Source organism: Hyla sarda, chromosome 5, assembly GCF_029499605.1.
Source record: "Hyla sarda isolate aHylSar1 chromosome 5, aHylSar1.hap1, whole genome shotgun sequence".
Taxonomy (NCBI): Eukaryota; Metazoa; Chordata; class Amphibia; order Anura; family Hylidae; genus Hyla; species Hyla sarda.
The window spans coordinates 26,497,735-26,509,962 of record NC_079193.1 but is presented as its reverse complement, the minus strand read 5'-3'; the positions used below and the strand labels follow the sequence as shown (position 1 = coordinate 26,509,962).

At 39.7% G+C, this 12,228-nt stretch overlaps 1 protein-coding gene across 5 annotated transcripts in view; it reads left to right on the top strand.

Annotated features, from left to right (window-relative positions):
- Positions 1–12,228, top strand: part of CDK14 (cyclin dependent kinase 14) — a 551,260-nt gene that overhangs the window by 469,276 nt on the left and 69,756 nt on the right. For 4 of the 5 annotated variants that reach the window (XM_056519056.1, XM_056519058.1, XM_056519060.1 and 1 more), the window contains one exon: positions 998–1,141. In XM_056519056.1, coding sequence (XP_056375031.1) covers positions 998–1,113 — 116 coding nt within the window. In that variant the 3' untranslated portion in view covers positions 1,114–1,141. The remainder of the gene's footprint in view (positions 1–997; positions 1,142–12,228) is intronic. The other variant, XM_056519057.1, reaches the window with a different exon arrangement.

The window sequence follows — 12,228 nt, the reverse complement described above, 5'->3', positions numbered from 1 at the left end:
GCTCCTATTGTCTTATCTATTTATTGGTGTCCCTTTCACTGTAATGCTGCACAGATCACTTTCCAGCAGCCTCTTCCTTGTCATCGCAGACCGAACAGGAAGTCTCAGCTAAGATTTAGGCTTAGTGGCCAGAATGAATACTGCAGGATGAAATGTTTAATAATATAGATAGTAAAATAGAAAAAAAAATAATGCAAAAAACATTAACATAAATACTTAAATTTAGCAACAGGTCACTTTCTGATGCGTTGACTTGGCAAAACAGTTATGCAGTTAGTATGGGCGCCAATGACCCACTGAGGTTGCTATAGATTTTATTTTATTTTTTTTAAAGGACAGTAAACTTATGGAAAAAATGTAATTATTTTTCCTTTCATTTACTGTTCTCTTTTGGTCTTATTTTGTCTGATACTCACAAAATCGTTGAAAATATATATACAAAATTCTTCACTATCCATTTCAGGAGGTCAGCAAGTTTACTCCTTCCTTTCACAAACTTCAGATCAGATCGGTCCTTAGTTGTAAGGCACCTCGCTTCAGGGGGAGACCTTATCCGTCCGTTCCAGAAATCAGAAATTTTGCCCTTTCTTTCAAAAAACTTCAGCTCAGACTCTGCTTGACTGTAAGTCCACTAGCTACAGCAGGAGCCCTTCCCCATTGTGAGACAGTATATAATATTCTACATATGTTCCGGTTCGATCAGCAATTTCCTTTCTTTTTTTTACAAAATTCTCAGGTCATACCTGTCTTTGACTGTAAGGCAGCTAGTACTGATAAACAGGACTCGTGCATGGAACTCACTGGGCATCGTATGGTTGCCCCGGTGACTATACTGCCCAACATGAACTACATCTCTCTGCACTGATTTTTGCAGATTGGGCGGGAGATCGACTCTAGTGTCATGTGTTGACCAACTCCTCCACCAACCATGATTCCATTGTTCACGGTCCGATGAGTTGCTTTAAGGTGACACTTTATTCTTTTTTCTTTCTTTCAGTGTCTTCCATTTTTACTGTACCGAATGTGAAGTTACAGCCAGAAGCTGGGGACAGCATGCGGATGTTTGGAAAAAACAATAGTTTCAGTAAAAGTCTCTCGAACAGCAAGCACTGATGATCTCGTATCACAGGGCAGAATGTAGGTGAGTCCACAGAATGTTCTAGAATGGAAGATATCATGACTATGGTTCCTTGGTTATGAATTATAAATGTAATAAAGGTCTCTTTTATGGTTATGATACTCAATTTGACACATGGTGTATGGCAGGAAAAGTAAGAATGAAAACTGGTAATTATATATAGGGCTCAAGTCCTTGAGTGGAAGAGTTCCCACACTTTTTTTCCCTGTAGCTTGCTCCCTGTGTGTGTGTGTGTATATATATATATATATATATATATATATATATATATATATATATATATGGCAACAGGAGAATACAGCAGCACACTGCTAGCACAAGGATATAGATAAAACATGAGTATATAGATACAACATGAGAAGCTATTCAGCTTTGGTGCAGTAATGAAATAGTGAGATACTTAGCTTGCAATTTAGCGGCCAAATAGCTTGAACCGTCCCACCACGGTAAGGTGATCTCATTGGGACGGACCCTACACTATGAATATGCCTCTGTGTGAACAGATCAGCAGGCATTGCAAGATCTGGAACATCCAAATCACCTTATATACACCTGATAATATAATCTACTTTACTTGGTACTCAAAATCCAGGTAGACACTTATATGAACAATGTTCTAACTTTCAAAGTTTATGGCCTATCCGCATTGATTCTGCAATTTACATTTGTTCCACAGGTTCTAAGAGCCCAAAGAGGTTGTTCACATCCCTGATTTTATATAATTTAGAAGCTGTTAGGTGCCCTATGTATGAGGAAATATATTTATGGGAGAATAACATTATACATCCATTCTTTTTTTTTGTCCTGTTGGATATATTTTAGATTTGTGTTAGACTTGTATGTGTTAAGCACCATGAGGTTTGTCAACCAACTAAGGCCATTTGTTCTTGACATCACAGGATTTATAGGACCCTTAGTTTTCTGATGGGTGGGGTCCTAGAGGAATTATCTGTGTAATGAAAAAGTGAGTGATGGACAATTTCTGGTAGTCACAAATCATAGATTTTCCCCAATATAGTCTTGCCATGCTAGGGTTTTAGCAGGTAAAGTGATGAAAAAAGACCCTTAATTCCAGGCACTGCTAACTCTTATCCAAAGAAGAAACTCAGGATCTTTAGAAAGTCCTTAGTAGGACATATTTATTGATCAAGAAAATAATAAAAACACTAACACGTTTCATGGGTCACCCACCTCTTCATCAGATTTCAAACCCTATCTGATGAAGAGGGAGGTTACCGCTGAAATATGTTTTTGTGGGTTTTGTTTTCATTTTGTTGATCAATAAATATGTTCTACTAAGCGCTTTCTGAAGATTCTGAGTTTCTTCATTGGATAAAAGTCAGCAGTGCCTGGAATTAAAGGGGTATTCCAGGAAAAAACTTTTTTTTTATATATCAACTGGCTCCAGAAAGTTAAACAGATTTGTAAATTACTTCTATAAAAAAATCTTAATCCTTTCAGTACTTATGAGCTTCTGAAGTTAAGGTTGTTCTTTTCTGTCTAAGTCCTCTCTGATGACACGTGTCTCGGGAAACGCCCAGTTTAGAAGCAAATCCCCATAGCAAACCTCTTCTAAACTGGGCGTTTGCCGAGACACATGTCATCAGAGAGGACATAGGCAGAAAAGAACAACCTTAACTTCAGAAGCTCATAAGTACTGAAAGGATTAAGATTTTTTTATAGAAGTAATTTACAAATCTGTTTAACTTTCTGGAGCCAGTTGATGTATATATATATATATATATATATATATATATATATATATATATATATAAAAAGTTTTTTTCCTGGAATACCCCTTTAAAGGAGAACTCCAGCCAAAACTAACTAGCTGAACACAGAGGGGGTCAGACCTCTGGGACCTTGCAATCTCCAGAAAGGAACTCGATGCTCAGTGAGGAGTGCATGCTGCAGATGACATGTGTTCCATTCACCTCTATAAACACTAAAAAATAAATATATTGTAAAAAAATTATATATATAAATATGTGTGTGTGGGGGTGTGTTAGATGTTCCAATCAGCTAAAGGAAGTAGGGGTCTTCAGCTTTAATCCGTATAAAAACCCCAAGCTTAGAGCCACTTAAAAATCTTGTTATGCACACATACATATTAAAAAGCAAATGAAATTCTGACGCATTTTGAACTATTACAGTTCTTACTCATGGCATGAGTATTCTAAGTAAAATTTTACAGTAGGAACAATAGTTTTCAATATTTCCAGCATGGTTTTACTTACATGTAGTCCAATCCATATAAACACCTCAAGCTTTAGAAAATCTTCATACGCAAACATACATATTGAAAACCAAAAGAAACTCAGATGAGTTTTGAAATATTTCAGTTCTTACTCATGGCGTGAGCAGAAATATAGTAGAAATATAGGAACAATAGTTATCATTATTTCCATCTTGGTTTTGCATACTTGTAATCTGAACAATTCTTACATGTTTTTCCTTATGTCCTAGGCGTTCACGCAATATTCTGTAAATACATTTCTAATATAAAGCATGAACGCCTCTTATTTGTACAATGGTGATGAACATACTTAATTTTTGTGTGTGTGTGATTTTGTGATTACTCGCTGATAGGCGAGAGACAAATTTCACCTCCTCGGGGCAAAATAATACTGATAAAAATAATTTAAATATTTGCTTTTGGCAATTTCCACCAAAGGGTTGAAATTTAAATACGTGAATGTGACTGAAATATTAAGGAGAGCATTTACATAGAAGTGATTTTAATTACTGCGCTGAAACGTAGGGTTAAAAAACAAAGCAAATTACAAATGCAAATTTCTGCGTTGGCAATATCGATTTTACAGGATGTTTAATCCATAATTAGAGGAGGGAAATTACAACTTTTGGCCAAGTGACTTGTTATTTGTATCTCAATGTATGCAAATCTTTTAAAGAAACAGTCCAGACAAAGCTGGCGCACTTCCCGAGCAGGACCTAAAGGTGGTGGGGCGTGAAAAAGGAATCCATAGAATACTACAGATCGAACCTCTCTGTCATGCTCCGCCCCCTCAGGCCTTGCACCAGGCTTAGCAGTATATAGGTTTTGTCTGGATTGTTCCTTTAATTCTCAACTCTAACACAACATTCTCATTGAAGATCTATTATATCTATCAATTTCAGTTGGGCTTTGGTTTAAACATTGTGTAATGTCAATCTGCACATTGTGCCATAGACGTTCTGACATTGTATGTATCTCCTTGTCCAAAGCATAGGGGGTAAGATGTCTGATTGCGGGGGTCTTGCTGCTGGGGCCCCCAGTGATCTCTCGCAGCACCCAGCGTTCTAAAAAAATATTGGGTTCCTGCGGCAGTGATCGTGATGTCATGGCCGCGCCTCTCGTGATGTGACACCAGGCCCCCTCCATTCATGTCTATGGGAGGGGGCGTGTCGGCCGACATGCCCCCTCCCGTAGATATAAATGGAGGGGGTGTGGTGTCACATCACGAGAGGCATGGCCATGATATCACAAGGGGGCGTGGTCGTGACGTCACAATCATGGACTATGGCTCCGAGCATTCTGAACAAAATGTTGGAGCACTGGAGTACCCCCTTTAATAGGTGGCAGAGGTCTTATTTTCTATATGACTAGTGTGCATTACCTTTTAATGGTGCCTTTCCCAGAAGACGGCGTCATGTCCCATGGGTCTTCTTGGTGGAATAAAAAATTACTATGGCCACAAGTTGGCAGCTGCCAAATGTTATAGCTAAAAGAAACTCTTACCCTGTATCCATTGCATGATAGTTGCCACCCCCCAGATACATTTTGTGTATGGTTAACCAGTTAGAATCACTGCCACATTAATGGAACTTACAAAGTGGTCGGTGAGCCCACCTGTGGTCACAAAGTGTGCATGTCCCATCACACCACAAGATGTATGTAGCTGGCTTTACTGGAGGTTGTTTGGCACCTGAATTTTTTTTTTTTCATCTAGGCTCAGGCTGACCTCTCCATACCTTGATCTCTCACCTCTGATGTCCATATGGTGCCCCATCCCTGCTTCCTATTTATTAACTGAGCCCGCTCTCATTCACCATGCATTCACTTCCTCCCTGAGTCTGCTGTGCTGGATTTCTTCATCCAAATCACTGCAGGCTGCTCTGTAACCCCCTCATATCTGTTTTGATGCTGCAGTCTGATAGGACAGGAGTGAGCAAAGAGGAATTCTAGTCCCACCCTCACTTCCTGTACTGTGTCCTTAGCCTGTGCTTCAGCTAGGACAAAGATGATGCTACAGCCAGACAGGATAAAGTTCTGGATGTTATGGGGACCCCTAGTGGTCATTTTTTAAGCCATCATTTCTATAAAAGGAGATAAAAATGTTTTGAGTGTACTGGATTTAATGCTAATCTTTTGCCAAGATGTACAACATATACAAAGTTTTTGATTCTGACAGTTCCCATTTAAACCTTTTTTTCCAACAGATTCCTTTAAAAAAAATAATAATTATGACCGATACCTTTAAATCTTTTTCAACAGATAACTTTTATTTCTACAGATTTTAGTTTGAAAAGCTCGGACTTCTCATATGTCTCCTCTGCTGAATGTGAAATCGTGACCTTTGTTCCCGCCCCCCCCCCCCCCCGCATTGTGGGTATTTACTTAATGTTGATGCCCTTGTTTGTTTTGATGTTGGTTATTTTTTTTTTTTGTGTTTCTTCGAGAGGTGCTTTCTAACATGTCCTATGCGCTCTGTGCTACATTATTAATACCAGGACAGCAGCCAAGTCCCAATAGAGAGTCTTTATGTTCTTCCAACATTTCGATGAAGTGTCTTAACATAAAAGCGTGTTTTGAGTTGAGGTGGCTGATAGCCTGGGATGACATTTGAATTCACAGTAGACAATGCAAAAAAAAAAAAAAGTGACAATGACTGAAGATGGCTGAGAAAGCTGTAAATTATTGGCTTCCTTCCTTAGAAAATGTAATGGATCCACTCATGGTCTGTGATGGTTTTTTTTCTTTTGAATTGTTTCATTTTTGTGGATAACAGGGGCCTCTGGAAATCTTCAGGCTAGGGGTGTCATGACTAGTTTTATTTTTAACAACTATATAGTTGTCGGAATGTGTTTTTCTGGTGCAAACTCCAAATTCCATGCTGGTGTCTAATAATATTAATTAAATTATGGCTTCCTGCAGCCACCACTAGGGGGAGCTGAAGAACTGAGTTTTATAAGTTCTTGACACAAGGCCTAGTGGCAGTAGTGGTAAATCTGCTAGGTTGCTTCAGAAGTGGTCTAAACATAGGGTTGTCACCTACGGAATTATACCGGCACAACCGGTATTTTTGCCACCCTGTCAATATTTTTATATAAAAAATAATGGCAATGCAATGGCTGGTATTTGTCTAACCAATCCTCCAACTCCCGGAATGTTACACAATAACCTATACCAGTGTTTCCCAACCAGAGCGCCTCTAGCTGTTGCAAAACTACAACAGCCAGCATGCCCGGACAGCCGTTGGCTGTCCGGGCATCCTGAGAGATGTAGTTCTGCAACAGCTGGAGGCACCCTGGTTGGGAAACACTGGCCTATTCTATATACTACTATATAGTTCAACATGCTGGGAGTTGTAGTTTTCGTTTGGGGCAGCTGCTAAGCCACAGGCTTTATCAGGGCATGCTGAGAGTTGTAGTTAGTAACTAACTGCAACTCTCAAATGTAATAAAAAAAAAAACGATCAGAAAGTCACATCAAAACAAAAATGGTACTGTTAAAAACTACAGGTCGCGGCATAAAAAAATAGGCCTCATACAGGCCCGTATAGGGAGAAATAAAAAAAAGTTATAGGGGTCAGAATAGGACCAAATCTCCCCCACATACGTGTATCCTGTGATGTCACGCATATATAATTAATTATGCAAATTAGCATGGCCGGTATTTTTTTGAAAGGAAGGTGGCAACCCTATCTAAACGAATGAAGTTGAGTTAAAGGGCCTCCCTAGTTTTTTACATTTTAACCGCTGAACATAAAGCTGGGCTTCACTGCAGTGATATCAGGTCAGAGATATCAATGGTTTCTATCAGTGACATGTCCAAGCTTCATATCAAGCAAAGAAACACATAGTCGATAAGGCAAAAGGTCTGTTCCTGTAAACACGGGTAAGACAGGGGGATCAAGGCAGGCAGGAGACATAGGGAATAGTCAGGAAAGAAGCTGGGTCAGAACTGGGGAACACTAAACTGGGGAACACTATCAGAAGCAAAGAAGGGGAATGGTGGCAGCACACTGGTTGTGGATGGAGATCATAAACATGCAATGGTCCTATAAGCAAGAGCCATTGTGCATGGGAGCAAACTGAGCGGGGGGGGGGGGGGGATAGGGGATAAGATGTATGATCGCAGGGGTCCCGCTGCTGGGGACCCCCGCGATCTCAGTGTAGCCCCGGCATTCTGTGCCGAGTGCTGCCTCGGGGAGGTGACGTCACGGCCATGTCCCTAGTGATGTCACGCCTCGCCCCTTCATTCATGTCTATGGGAGGGGGCGTCACTACCATCATGCCCCCTCCCATAGACATGAATGGAGGTGGTGTGGCGTGACGTAACTGGGGGGCGTGGCCGTCACATCACCGTCTCAGAGGCAGCGGTCAGCACAGAATGCCGGGGGCTGCACTGAGATCGCGGGGGTCCCCAGCAGCGGGACCCCTGCGATCATACATCTTATCCCCTATCCCTTGGCACCAGAAACTTTTACTGGCCCCATAGACAGTGAATGGAGAGGTGGCCGCACATGTGCAGTGCGCACCATTTGTTCTCGGGATAGGTGATAGATAGGGGATAAAAAGATTGGTATACCCCATTATTACATTTAAAAATGCTTATGGCCTTCCTTATAATTTTGTTTGTGGTAAACTGTGATGTTAAAAAAAAAAGTAGTACTCACTTCATTGATCCCTCAATGTTACTGTTCCGACGGTGCCTGGGTCCACTGACTGGTCCCTGTATGGACACAAGGGATAACACAGGTGGTTCGCCGCCAGACAGACTTTTTTTTTTGTTGTCAGAGAATGTGTATATGTTTTTTAAAAATAGAAAAATAATTTAATATTATTTATAGGACAGTTGGGTGCGCATTCACTCTTTCTATTTTCTCTTAACTAACTGTATTTACTTTTTTTTTCTTTTATAGCTAAAAATTTGCTACACGTTACCTTGATGTTCTTCTGTATCCTGTTGTCATGGTATTAACAAAAAAAAAAAATGTTCCCCTTCCAGGAAATATAGAATGTAGGATATAAGTTAACCTATTTACAGCTCGCATTCTCCTTCTTCTTTACGAACACACACAAAAAAAAGGCCTTTTTCGATGATTTTAGGTATTTTTCTAGGGCAACATTTTATTTATTTATTTATTTTTTTTAAAATCAGGTGGCCCAATTTTGAAATACACATCTTATCTTTATAACAAAATCTCTCTTCTCGAAACAGCGGCATAAATTGTTACATTTTTTTTTTGTCGTCGATCAGGTGACACCATTTTGTAATACACATCTTATCTTTGTAACAAAATCTCTCTTCTCCAAACGCTGGCATAAATTGTTAAAATTAATTACCCGACCGTCGTTGTCGTGCATCTCCTTTGGGACTCCTACCTAAAAAGGATGCCGGGGAGGAGGGAGGGGGGGGGGGGGGGGGGGCATATCATAAATGTATGTTTTGTTATTTTTGCCTTTTTTTTTATATTTATTTATTTCTTTTTGCTTTAGTTTGCTAAGGTGTCAGTGTGTACAATAAACAAACTAAAAATAAATAATAATAATACATAAATAATAATATATAAATAAATAAAAATAAACATTATATTTTTTTAATAATACATAAAACATTATAAATAATGGATAATAATAAACATAAGAATAAAAAAAATTGTTTGCTGTATGTGAATAAAGGTAGGCGTCAGTGTTTACAATTTAAAATAAATATAATAAATATAAATAACAATTCATTAATAATGCTAAAAATTATAATTAATAAACATAAAAATAATAAATAATAAACATAAAAATAATAAATAATAAACATAAAAATAATAAATAATAATAAACATATTTTTTCATAAAAAACATAAACATAATAAATAATAAGCTTAAAAAAATAATAATAAACTTAAAAAATAATACCGTAAATAATAAACTTGAAAAATAATAAACATAGAAATACATGAAAATAATATGTAAATAATAAAATAATAAATAATAAACACAAAAATGAAATAATGCATAAATAATAAAAATGATAAATAAACAAAAATAATAATAAATAAAAAAGAATACATAAATAACAACATAAAAATAAATAAAAATGTGTTTACTGTGTAAATAATAAATAAATAAAAAAATTATAAAAAATAAAATGATGGCTTTCTGAGCCATCTCGAAAGGTGTTAGTTGTGTATAATCTGGTGTTTGGGAAGAAACGTGTAATTACAGAGCCAGGCGTTTTAGTCCTGTCCTAATTTTCCCACCAGCCCTTTCAATGCATCAGCTGCCTCGGAGACTAAAGTATTCTCATTAGGTAGAGGCAGGAGCGCAGCAGCTAAGCTCAGTTTCCTACTTCATATTCCCTCTCTCGCTGGCTTTTTTTTCCTTCCTTTTTCTATTCTGCCTTGGGAGTGACTGTGAAGATCATTTGCCGGGAATGATTGGCAGGTTAGAAGATTCGATCAGATGAGTTGTTCTTAGTGCGGGTCAAAAAGGCTAGTTAGCAGGAGCTGTCGAAAAAATGCCAGCAGCATTCGAAATGGGGAAATGTCATGACTTCCAGGCAGGGGGTGCCACCTGGAACAGAAAGCCCCCAGCTCATTAGCAACTTGCCAGGATGCAAACTTTAACTATGGGGAGCGGGGGGAGGAAGGATAATACCCAATAGGGAAAATTACGGTGAAGTGGAATTGATTTCATGTATAATTTGTTTATCACTGGAGGGAACAAACGCTTGTCCTCCCTGACGTGCAGAGGAGCCTGGACTGTGAATGAAGCGATTTAGCATAATCTCCAGGTTGGGATAACATTCAGAGGCAAAAAAAAAAAAAAAGGGAGAGCCAGACCTCTCTTCTTGTCTTAACCGTCGCGGCAATGATCGGCGCATGTCGTATTAATTAGGGTCGACGTTAATGCAAATGTGTTATCTGGGAGGCTGGAACGGCGGCCATGCTGGAGCGGAGGAGGACAATTGATTAGACGTCCAAAGGGATGAGCAGAGGATGCAGCTTTATGCTGAGAGTAGTGGTATTATTATGCCTTAAGGGGTATTATAACATGTTTATTTTAGCGTTTCCCAACCAGGGTGCCTCCTGCTGTTGGAAAACTACAAATTCTAGCATGCCTGGACAGCTTCCCAAATAGTAATAATGTCCCACATAGTAGTTTGGCCCATACAGTAGTTAGCCCTCTCTGTGGCCCCTTACCGTTAATGTTCCTCCATATTGTGCCCTCATACTGTTAATATGCCCCCATATGTTTAATATGCAGCCATACTGTGCCCCTATTCTTTTAATGCCCCCATACTGTAAATGTGCCTCCAGACTGTGTCCCCGTACTAGTATTATGCCTCCATACTTTGCCCCCCATACTGTGTTAATATTCCTCCCATGGGGGAGATTTGTCATAACCTGTCCAGAGGAAAAGTTGCTGAGTTGCCCATAGCAACCAATCAGATCGCTTCTTTCATTTTTAACAAGGCCTCTGTAAAATGAAAGAAGCGATCTGATTGGTTGCTATGGGCAACTCAGCAACTTTTCCTCTGGACAGGTTTTGATAAATCTCCCCGCATATGTTTATTATGTAGCCATACTGTGCCCCCTTACTGTTAATGCTCCCTATAGCTGAAAAACCTAACATCAATGAAGAAAAAACATGTCAGGTCCACTGCACAACCATGTTGGATAGACCATGCCCACGAATCCCACCCCCTCTGTATTAGCCAGTGCAGAGGGAACCTGGAGGTCGCCATGTAATCATATATTGTAGGGTCACCCATTGACCCAATACGCGCTATTTAATACTACAACACATTTTGTGGATTCCAAAAACCTTACCCTTGGAGATCAGCTTATCATTGGGGACAATTACTCTCCATGCCCCCATTAGAGCATATTGTCATTGTAAAAGCTTTTTTGGGACCCATCTCCGTAAGAAAATGCTGCAGCAATTGTGATGGCCCAGTACAGGAGTTGCACCCCTGTACCCTTGCTGTCCTGTCAGGTGGACTCTATTGCGGTGTCCGCTGAGTCCCTCTTTAATCTATGTAATGTAATTGGTTAATTATACCTTGTGTTATCTATTATAATGTCTTTATACTGTTATGTGCCTTTAAATACTGTTACCAAGTGTTGCAACCAGTGATCACGTGACTAATAGGGTGACCAATAGGATCCCTCCAGAGTCTCCCCATATAAATCCTGGGAGGAGCTAGTTAGTCAGTCTAGAGTGGAATCTTAGCTGAGCTACAGTGAAGTCAAGTCCTGAGAGAGTGTCTAGTGTCCTGAGGAGGCCCAAGGCCTACCACGCAGCCACGCTTCCACTAATCCAGTGCCCCACAGGTGAACGTCAAAACCTGGTAAGCTACATACCGGATGAAGTCAGTCAAGATCAGTCTGTACCATGTCAGCTTGGGTTTGAAGCAAATTGTCCAAATCCACTATAAGTCCCAGTGAGCCCTAGAGTCGCTGAAGTCACTGGTCACCTCCTTGGGCCTAACTGAGTTGTAAAGAATAATCCATCTGTCTGCCTCAGTAACTTGTTCCGTAACTTGGCGTCGGAGTCATTATTTGCCCCATGCATAGCCCAGGATCCAGGGGTGGTGCAGAGGCTTAAAGCACACACTGGCATCACAAACACAAGGGGTTAATGGCATCTGCCCCTAGGGAAATAACATCTGCCCTCGTCACACCCTCACCACACAATGAATGGCTTCCTCCCTGAAAGATAGTTTTATTGAACATGGCCGCCCATTCCATTGTTCCAGATCCTACCAAATCTATACCAAAATTATCTCCCTCCACCCCCAAAATGCATTACCTTCACACTGTCAGATATTTTTAATGGGCACTGTCAGAGTCAAAAACTTTTTATAT